Here is a 12,084-nt window from a genome sequence, read left to right on the forward strand (position 1 = left end):
AAGGAGAAACAACAACTACATAAGCGCATTATGTAGCTATACGTATGTTTGCTTTATACATATTTATTTTTACCTAGAATCTGTGAGTATCCGGTTTTATACATGTACGTATTGATTTAGTTATGAATCATACGTTATTTACATACACAGTATGTAAATAACGACAAAACTATAATATTAATCGAATATGTAAAATCTTATGCTTCATAGAAAAACTTAATAGAAAAACTTTTGCAGCAAAAATATTGTTCTTAAATTTTGAAATTTGTGATGTAATCTTTAAAAAAAAAATTTGATGCTTGTATGAATGAAGGAAATCAAGGATGAAGATTAAGTATCTAATAACTAGCTTTTAGCATGTACAGCATTTTTACTATTTGTATATCAACAGTTTGCGTTAAGCAAAAACCACAGCCTAGATTTGCCAAAATGATCCTTAAAAGTCTAACAGATCCTTATATACTTGTTTGTGTAATACAATTGACAAGCCATCAGTATAAATGTTCCTTTTAAAATTATTCCACTTTATTTGTGAGATTTTTATGAGTATATGAAATAATAATGTAGGTACATTGTAATGATTTTTAAATTGTAAACTTCATACGTTATGTAAGTATTTATTTTTGAACTGTGTAAAATAAATTCATATGAACTACACATATGTGCGTTATGCATATATGTATACATATATCACATATAATACAAAGTAGAATCAATTTAGCTAAGTTTATTTTTGCCCTTAAAATCACCCTGTTTAGCTTGTCCAGCATTGAAGCTTCTGCCAACTTTTGATATTTTCCAAACTGAGCCATAATTAATTATATGAAAACTTCAAATTTTATCAGTCAATTAAATATAGCTTAGATAATTTGTAGCCTAAGAAAATAAATATGTAAATACATACATGTGCATATGTATGTATTTACATATGTATATAATTGTACGTAAAACAAATGAAATTTCATTTATAGGTTTTTAGAAAAAATGTAAAGTTTTTAGTCACATATTCTACAAAAATTGCACTATATGACTCTAAATTGAGTTTTAATTGCATATATGTATGTATTTATGTACTTATGTAAATAGTTTTATTAAAAATATGTGTTAAGTGAATACCTAGATATTTTGACATCTTATTTAAGAGAAAGAAGAGAACAAAATTTTGCATATGGAATTTGTATGAATTTCTACTTGTGCCTAAGTGCAACTGTAAATCCTTAATTTAATACTCCTGTCTTCTATCTAACATAATAATGATATTATTAGAATAAAGATATAAAACTAAAAACAAGAAGACGTTAAGGAGGAAGAAGACCTTACTAAAAAGTTAACTACAAAATTTGCACAATACAAAAGAAATCAAATAAACTGAGAATGTAAGATTACAAAGGGACGTTTCTAAATAATAGTTTAATTTTATTATTTAAAATTTAAAAATACAAAAAAAATAAGTAAACTGAGGGTGTGGGTTTACAAAAATAAAGTGGAATCATGAGTTTCTATTATATAAAATGTTTTATACATTTAGAAAGAAAATCGTTTTTGTTTGAAAAGGAAAATATATAAAAAACTGGATTACAGAAATTATGTATTAATGTATTCATATTAATTTTGAAAAGAGTCAAAAATAAAGAATTCGTGATACCACATACACATATCGAATATTAAATATAAAATCTATTTTAATAGATATAATTTGGTTGAAATAAGAGAAAAACTTTTTTGAGTTGACTATGTATTTTATGTCGTACATAAGAATATTACGAGAATGAAAAAATTCTCACTTTTTCCTTTAATAAAATCACTAATACACTTTAAGGAACAATATGTTTCACACATGTTTTTAAATATATGTATGCATAATGCAAAGTAGAAGTCATATGGAAATATTTTTTTATCTTCTTTATTACACCACGTTTTGTTTTTTTATTTTGCCTGCTGCAAAATATTTCTCATTCGAATCTCAAACTTCAAGATTTTTTCGACTGCCTTATACATATCTGATGCGAATATATTACCATTTTATATTCTCTTCTTCTAATTTGCGAGAGGAAAAGAGGGGAAACAGAGAAAAATCGTTTATTACAAATATATGAAATTCATAAAATATAATTGATATATACAATGTACACGAAACACATAATTTCATCAGTGATCCGTTACACAAGCAGGCTTATAAATATAACATAATACAAACACAATCAAACAAAACGAAATTTATTTACAAAGAGAGGCAACAGAGAGAAATAGTCACTATTAACAAACTTTTTTTATAATTTAAGCTGCAAGGCAGGGCAATGAATATGGAATATAGATAGGAAATGGAAATGGAATACATATTTAATTAAATTGCTGATGAGTTAGTGCTTGCTTAGCACACACATCTGCATAAATTTTCATTGATTTTCATTTCTGTTTGCCCAACATTTGCCTGTTTTTTTGTACTTCTCTTCTTGGTCTCCTATAATTTCATTATTATTATAAATGTATTCAACGTAAAATCTTTTCTCTTGCTTAGGTACATAAATTACTAATGTATAATTCTATTTCCACTCCTACAAATACAATTTCAGAGCTATATACATACTTTAAAAATTAATGAAATCACACAAACATTTTCGTATACAATAAATATACAAGAGAAGAAAGAAATTTGATTAACACAATGAGTTAAAATGAAATAGAGAATGAAATATATTTGAAGATAGAAAAATATAACCATTTCATTTACGCATACATCATTGATCGAAAGAAAATAGCCTATAAATACAGAGCACTGTTGCCGGCCGGAACAGTAACCATTGAACACTGCTGATATTCTTTTCGTTTAATTAATATATGTAAGGTAAAATACAGTCTAAAAAAAGAAGCAAAAATAAAAAAAGTTATTTTAAGAAAGAAAAAAAAATTTGATTTTTTTTTATACCAAAATACAAAGAACTAAAGGAAAAAGATTAAAAAAGACACCTATTTGTGTAAAAATAAATTATATAGAAATTTTAAAAAATACTTAAATTATTTATTTTAATTGATTTAAAAAAAGGAAAATTTATTTTTGATTAAATTACAACTATAAAATAAAATTACTTTAAAATATATTATGACTGAGAAACATTTTTGAGTATTTTTCAAATATATATGTTTAATAATTATTTAAAATTAGAAATATGTACTTTTTTTGTTTAAAAAAAAATAAATAAAAATTACATATGTATACATAACACTTTATATGGGAAATATAAAAATCAATAAAGGATTTGACTAAAAAATTAAACGAAAATCGAGTATCAGAGAGCGGATTAGTGAAGCTAATAAATTCAAAATAATTTGCAAAATATATCCATACATAAATACACATGTTATATGAGATATTTTTTAATAAAGATAAAAATCAAATAAAATAAGTATGTATATGAAAGATATAAAAGTTAAATGAAAAATAATTAAGTGTATGTATGTTTATATAAAATTGAAAATTCAAGTGATAAAAGTGCTGTGAAACAACGAAATTTTCAATGAAATAAAAATAAATGGATAGAACTACAAAGAAAAATAATAAAAAAAAAATAAAAATTTAACAAATTACCTAGTTGTTGGTTTATTTAATTAAAATATTTTTTTTTTATTTAAATTATATTGAGTCTACAAAATTGTTTCACATCTTCTACTTTACTATCTAAACAGCGCAAAGTGAATAACAGTTTCTTTTCGTTATTTAAAATTTTACTACAGTATTTTCAAATTAAAAATTTTTTTTATTAATATTCAAAAACAAAAGCTGTTAATATTTAATAAAATACTCAGTTTTAAAAGAAATTCAAAATACCAAATTCGAAATTTTTCAGCAAACGCAATTTAGAATATTTACTATTTAACGTTAAATATATATTTCAAAAAAAAAAAAAAAAAACAAAAAGAAACTGACAAAAAAATCAAAAATTGCTGCGGAAAAAAGCAAGTTAGTCAAAATTGACGAAGTATTTGAAGAATTACTCATGAAAATGGAAGTACTTTCAGTGCAAAATCAATTCCAAGGGCATCAATTTGGTGTCATTGGTTCTAATAAAGTTAAAGGTAAGAAGATGCTTGAAAAAGAATTAATTATAAAGTGCAAAATATAATATTTATATCTTACATACAACTATGGAGATTTAAAAAATCTTTTTAAACTGAGTTTATTGAAACAAAAGAATTTTTTCTGTTCTGTTTTTAACAAAATACATTACCGAAAATCTCTGAAATACTTAATGAATAAATTGATATACATTGCAAAAAAGTTTGTTTTTCACATTTATATAAATAGATAATTATTATGTTAGATAATATGCATATGTTAATTTTGTATTCAAAACACTTTAATTTATAATGTACCCATATCATCTAACATAATAATCGATTTTATCAGAAAGATGTTCTATATTTTTAGAAAAAAAAAACTGGTAAATATTCCCATTAAAATTCTATCTTTATAGGTATACAGGTATAAGTTGGTACCTACATGCTATATAATAAATATTTATGTACCTACCTACCCAGAAACGTATCTTTAGAAATATTTTACTTTCCTATCCAGGGAAATAATATTTTGAAGGATAAAATTGTTGTATGAGATGGGATGTACAATTATATAAATGAGGAAAAAAAATTATATTAAAAAATCACATGTTTTTCCTGCCAATTTTTTAAAATTTGTATTTAATACAATGACTACATATTTTCATAGCGTTATTAATTTGTGTGGATAAAAAGAATAATTTTAAAGAACCTGAGGGAGATGGAAAAATGGAAATTTTTCAACGTTTATTGAAATAAATATTAGCAAAAGAAAAAAATGTATAATTTTTATAAAGAGATATTATATTGTATATAAATTTTACAAAAAAAAGGCTAAAGAATAGTTTTACCTAAAATTAAATAAAAATAAAATAGTTAAAAATTTCGAGTTATGAATACACATACATATTATATACATACAAACATATGTATGTACGTTATAAAACATCAAAAATATATGAATACATACTCGATATGCATTTTTATATATTTATACCCATATGAATATCTTTGTATGTGTATGTGAATTTAAAAAAACTTCCATTTTTAATTACCTACATTTAATGATTTTAATTATGTACATATGTGTATATATGGAAATAAGCACAGTTTTCAAACCCATACCTACTTCAAATATAATTTAAAGATATGTATAAGGAAAAATAAGAAACTTCATAAAAACGGCTGATTTTAACTCAGCTGTTCAGCTAGTCAAAGAAAAAAAGGCATAAAAATAATAAATATGGATGTATTTTTCTTTTGTGTAGGTATAATTTTTTTGTTTTATAAGAAATTATAAAGAACTAAGACTACACATATGTACGAACAACTGTGCAGATAAACGTTTTAATGGAAACATATTATGTTGTATAAGTAAGTTGGGTAAAAAAACGTCAAATTTTTTATAAAAATTAATATATACACTATCGCTTTTAAATTAATCAAAACGTTTTTTTATGTTAGAAAAATTTTTATAATCTAAAAAATGAAAGAAAAAAATTAATATTTGTTATTTCCAAAAAATATGTAATGAATTTATGTGAATGAACACAAACATATGTATATTATAAAATAAGTACACTTTGCAAATATTCGAGGTACAAAAAATTAAGATAAATATAAATAAGTAGTTACCTACCTACTATGCTACTACAAAAGATGCGGTGATATCACATGTACGTAAGAGTATAAAAGCAGAATATAATATTATATATTATTAGTTTGAAAGAATCTCTGAGAATATTTTGAAAACAGTTATTTTCAACAATTCCCCTTTCAGTAATTTCCCAAATTTCTCATTGTACTTTTCCAAATTTTTCATAAATACTTATTGTACATAAGAAGGTAGATTTATTTTGAAGAGAGACCTTTCTGTTTTTTATGGTTACTCTGTTTTATTAAACAGCTGACTTATTTCATACACATGCGTGTATGCAATCATGTTTATTATATGAACATTGTATATAAGTTTATGTGGAGATTACAAATACACATATTATTATAGTAAAATGTATTGCAAGCTCTTGAAAAGCGAATGTATTGGATAAAGAAATAAAATTTAATTTCATAACTTTGTTTAAATTTAATAATTTAAATAAATTTATGAATATTGTTTGCAATAAATGTAATTCAAAAAAAATTAATGAACATTACATCCTTATAATACACCTAAATTACTTATTTTTAGTTTTACATACCTAGTTTCAATAATATTTTAGATTTTTTATTCAGTGAAGCGGCTGAAAATTTTATACCTACGTGGAGGGTAGGTATTTCATCTATCAAGAGATATCTATGTAAAATAAGAAAGTTGGGTAAAAAACGAAATATTATATTACGAAATAAAATACTTATGTATATATATTCTTGTTCCGTTTGTTGTTGAAGCACTCATTCGAGAACCCAAAGAGATAGATATTTAAATTTGGGCAGATTTGTTGATCGGTATAGAAAAAGAATAATATTGACCTGTTAGAATTGAAACCTGCTATAGGGTCCGGTAGGGACCTCGTCAAAATTCAAATTTCCGATGCAAATCCTGTATATCGTTGAAAAAGTCTCCTAAATCTAGATAACTTTTGTGCCACAACTTTTTTAAACATCGATTGTTCAATATTCCAGGGCCTGAGAAATTTTAAATTTTGAAGTTAAGATAAAATATTCAATTTTGGCAAATACTATTTTTTTTTTTTAAGAAACTCAGTTATTTTTTAATGTCACATTCTGCAACGTAATAACATATACAAGTATAAAATGTCTTTCTTTTTCTGTGTTTAAAGAATTGGCCATTAAACTAGATATGGATAATATATTTTCGAATTTATGTGGGTATTGAATTCATATTTGAAATCTTTTTTTTTTTTTCAAAGAAGTACCTTTCACCTTCGTAAATGCCAAGTAATTTAAATTGCAAATCCAAGTAGATATCTATAAAGTAAGATTTTGTACAGACAAAAATATATTCTACTCGTATTTTAGAAACTAAATTGAAGTACATATTTACTCGTAAAATATACTTTTATTTAATTGACATAATATGTACTTTATTATAGATATTTATTTGATTATGCATTTTTTTATTTCTATACAATTAGTTTTTAATTGGAACTGTAGAACGAAACATTTATGTATATTGACTCAAAACTCTGTGGCAAAAACAAAAATAAATACATATAAGTATGGAATTATTTTTCTATTTTTTCTTTTTTGAAATATATACACACAAATTACAGTATAAATTGTGGATACACATCTATACACATATTTATTCTTACATATCTAAAGTTAATTAGTTTTAACTAAACACTCCGCAGCTTGTATATATAGAAGGTATTATAATTACATACATATGTTTATAAATAATAAATTAATTTTAATTATGTATGCAGATATCTTGTAAGAATATATTATGCATACTAGCATTGTGTATATAAAGATGCTTTTAAAAAATAAAATTTGTTTACAATTATTACTAATAAATTGTGGCTTTCCCTTCTTTTCATTTTTTTTTTGTATGTGTCCGTCATTTTTGTATAAATTTGCATTTGAATTGAAAATTAAAAAAAAACTCAAAATTATTTTATTTTAATAAAATATTTGTTCACAGTAGGCCTGGATACATCATATTATTTTTGATCAACTAATTTTGGATTTTTTTTAAATATACACATACATACATATGTATGTATTTAAATCAATTAAGAAAACTTCCAGGATTATTTTGGAAAAATAAGACGAAGTAATGCCATAAATATCTATCAGGCCATCAAGTTCACAGAGCAAATCGAAAATAAATTCCAAATTTACATTAATTTTAAATGGAAGGTGTTTCGGAATTTATTTGTGTGAAGAAATTGATCAATATTTTCCTCTACTGATCATGGCTCTATCGCTTCTACATATTTTTTGAATTTTAATATTTAAATTTCAAACAAATTTACATATCATACAGGCCTGATAGATAAATATGGCATTAGACATGCCATACATATGTAATTACTTATAGTTTTTTTTATATTTTTAATTTACTTCGTAAAACTCTATATCAAACAAATTCTTTATTTTACTTCGTTTTATTTTTACAGACTGGACAAGTCCACTAACTCCACCGCCATCATCTCATCATCACCATCATCATCATAAATCTAGTAATAATAGTAGCGTCGATGAAGTTGATACAATATCACGAAATCAGAATCATCGACACCATACTAATAGCGATAACACAACAAATTTAAGAATAAACAATTTAGTTTTTGAGGACACGAATCAAACATCACCAGTATCTGGTATTATTGGTGATAATAACTTAATAGCAACAAATAATATATCAGAATCTTCATCATTTGTATCGAATTTCGATACAACTGCTTTAAATGCACTATCATTACGTTTACAAAGTGAATTAAGAGCAGCAAAAAGTCGCCATTTAGCATGTACCGAAGTATTATTACCATCAGATTTATTACATAGGGTAGCTGTTGAAATATTTAAAGTTTCAGAAAAAGAACCATGTGGTTTAAGAGGATGTACAGTGTTTATTGAATTTGAAGATGAACCTAGTAATACGAGGTAAGCCGTTATTGAAATACATAGTTAAATATCTTTTTATATTTCATTATATTAATAGTTAATAAGTTTTTTCCCTGTTAACGAAACAGTAAAATACTGGCTAATATTTAAGCAAAAGTTTGTTACTGAAAATTAATTTGCATATACATTACTCGTAAATGCTAATTTAAATCAATTCAAGTAAATTTATAGTTTATTTGGTATACTAATATTCAACAAATGAACTTTTTAATTATCTTGTTGATTATAATGGATTCTTCTATTTAAATATTTAAAAATTAAATTAAATTAAGTGTTCTTAGTTTGTTATAAAATGTGCAAGGAAAATAAAAAAATAGAATTAGATTAGAGCAAAATAATTGAATTGGTTTAAGGAACAGTTGCAATTGAATTTGTTTCTTTTTTTTTTTTTTGATTTTATAGACAAGAAAATCTACTGATTGTTAAGTTTCTACTGAAAACGCAACTCACAAATTATTCATCTTTAAAACTAATTTTTGCTTTTTCTTTATCGTTTTTAATAGGAGAATCGCCTCTTTGAAAATAGATCCAAATACAGTTTCCACTTTTGAATTATATTTGACACTAAAACACGATAAAAGTGGTTGGACATCAATTTTGCCACAATTTTTAAAGTAAGTTCAAATTTGTGTTTAGTCTAAAGTTTTTTATTTTTACATATTTTGATTAAAATTAGTAGATGTACGATTTGTGAAATTATCTTAACAATTAAGTTATATTATTAACAAATGTTAATAAAAAATGGAAATTTAACAAATTTTTCTAATTCAATTTTTAAAATTAATTTTCTTAAATTTTTCTGTTAATTGCTTTTTACTTTCAGAAATTTGGCTAGAAGCAGTACAATTATGATCAGCCCGGAATTTATATTGACAAAAAATAAACTTTATCATAGTTTTGCTGAATAAAAAATATTTAATTTAATTTTCTAAAAAATAATCAACAAGAGAAACTTTATAATAACTCAATTTTATCGTACAATTTAGTTTGTTTTTTTTTTTAACAAATTTTTTTTAAATAATTAATAACGATTATGAAAGTTATTTTGTGCATTATGTTCGTGCTATTTAAATTAGTTAGTATTTTAAGATAGAAGAAAAAATTTATTATCTTTTAATTCTATATTTCAAAAATAAAAGCAGTGAAAATCCCTCCGATAAAATATATACACAAACACGGAAAGAAATTCTTATCAAATTGATATGAACTCTTAAAGTACTTGTGACACAAATTTTAACAAAATTCTCAAAATTATAAAACAAATAAATAAAAATTAATTTCAAAGTAATGATAGAAGTGCATTGGATGAATACAAAATTTTGAAAAATAATATTAATGAATTGCTTTAATATTAACCAAAAACAAAAAAGTCTAAAATTAAAAAAAATGTGCTTTATTGATTTTATTATTTAATGAATTTGAAAAAAAAAAAATAAAAGAGCCATAAAGAGGCAATAAGTTTGAAAAATTATTAAAAATAAAAGAAAAAATGTGTTAAGCTGCAAAAGCAAATTTAAAATTAAAAATTAATGGGTTGATAATATGCAGGAACTGCAATCAATATTTAGTAATAGTAATTTATGACAAAATATTAATAATTTTGAAATTAAAAATAAATTTAAATATTATCCAGATAGAGAAAACAAAGGAATCACTTATTCATAAAATAATTTAAAAACAAATAAGGACCAAGTATTCATAAAAAATTTCTTATCTAAAAGTAAAAATTTATATTTCACTTTCTAATATAACACCCGGGAGATGTATAACAGCCTAATGTCAATGCGTTGGCAATGTAATATTGTGATTGACTTGTGTTTTCTTGACGTTTTTTATTCCTTAATATTTTTTTTGAACCAACAGAAAACGAAGTGATTTATGGCAAAGCAAAAAAATGTAATCAATTGGAACATATGTACTAAATAATAATTATAAAATATTTATTGTCCAATGCTTTTCATCAATCGCATTTTAAAATTCTTAACTTGTGTTTTAACATCTGATAGTAAGCAGAATATTTTTTACACAACTTTATTTAAGCAGATAGTTGAAAATTAATTTCCAGAAGCCACAACAGTTAGCTATTGCAAGACAAAAAAATTAACGAAAAAAATTGCACAGCCACATAAACTACAACTGCAGGTACAGCAGCAATTATAGTTAAATAATAAATATTTTAGTAGTGTAAGTAAAAATCAAATAAGAAAAAAAATTTACAAAAAGTAATATCATGTATTTCTGTGCTTTTTCTTTTATTTAAAATAAAACCAATTTTTAATTTAGATACATACTAGCTATATATAATTTTTTATTTGTCTAATTTTATTAAGTAACTTATAAATTATTTTTATCATAACTAGAAGTTAATTATTAATAATTTTATCTTAAATAAGTATTATCATCAGAAACAAAGATGATGTGATATTAATTAATATTCAAAAAAAAAAGTAATACAAATAAAATAATTTATATACAACAAAAATAAAAATGTCTTATATTAATATATTATATTATGTATTATATTTCTTACAGTATATATTATAAAGCCTTTATACATATGTAAATGAAAATATCTGTATCATCTAGAAAGTATTTATATATATATGTATATATATATATATATATATATATATATATATATATATATTTATGTACATACATATATAGATCATCTAAAAATCCGATATAAATATTTAAATATTTATGTACATATATACGTTATATATATGTGTATATATCCATGCATATTGTGTATATTGCCTATAATTTATTAAATTTAATATATTAATTTGTGCGAATATATATTATTCATATTGGCAAATTTTGGAAATACACTTTATTGAAACTTTAAGTTAATTTGAAAATTTTTTCTGTAATATACAAATATTTTTTATTACTTTGAATTTAAGGAAAACCATTTATTTATGCACATATAAATTTATATTATTTATACATGCATTGAAGTACGTACCTATGTATATATAATCAATGCAATAATATTTTACATAAGTTTTCATAGAAACCTTAAAATTGAAAAATAACCTATTGATTTTACAAATTTTATTGAACATTATAATTTAATATTATCAACAAATTAAAATAAAAAAAAATCAAATATGTACATACATAAAAATTAGAAAAGTTATCAATAAACCTTAAATATTTAGAAAAAATGCGAAGTTCATACATGTTTCAAATAAAGGTAAATACGTACATAAATTTATGTATATGATAAAAAAGTAAGAAACGTTTTTTATAAATTCTACTATTTTGACTTTTTTTTTAATTTTATTAAAAGAAAAAAATATTTAAAGGCATAGAAAGGGTATTGATTGTTGCTAAATAAAAAAATATTCAAATTATAGGATTATGTTTATTTTTATAATACCAAGAACCCCTGAATAATCATACCAAGAAATTCCTAAATAATCGGAATTC

The 12,084-nt window shown here is 22.8% G+C and overlaps 1 protein-coding gene across 1 annotated transcript; it reads left to right on the forward strand.

The window, feature by feature from the left end:
• Window positions 1-2,861: 2,861 nt before the first annotated feature.
• On the forward strand, window positions 2,862-11,170 carry LOC129613825 (protein scylla). Its single transcript, XM_055528115.1, has 4 exons — window positions 2,862-4,074; window positions 8,139-8,625; window positions 9,150-9,260; window positions 9,470-11,170. The coding sequence occupies exons 1-4, from the start codon at window positions 3,996-3,998 to the stop codon at window positions 9,552-9,554; spliced, it is 762 nt and encodes a 253-aa protein (XP_055384090.1). The 5' UTR covers window positions 2,862-3,995; the 3' UTR covers window positions 9,555-11,170.
• The last annotated feature ends 914 nt before the right edge of the window (window positions 11,171-12,084 follow it).

This window comes from Condylostylus longicornis, unplaced genomic scaffold (assembly GCF_029603195.1).
Source record: "Condylostylus longicornis isolate FDR11 unplaced genomic scaffold, ASM2960319v2 ptg000092l, whole genome shotgun sequence".
Taxonomy (NCBI): Eukaryota; Metazoa; Arthropoda; class Insecta; order Diptera; family Dolichopodidae; genus Condylostylus; species Condylostylus longicornis.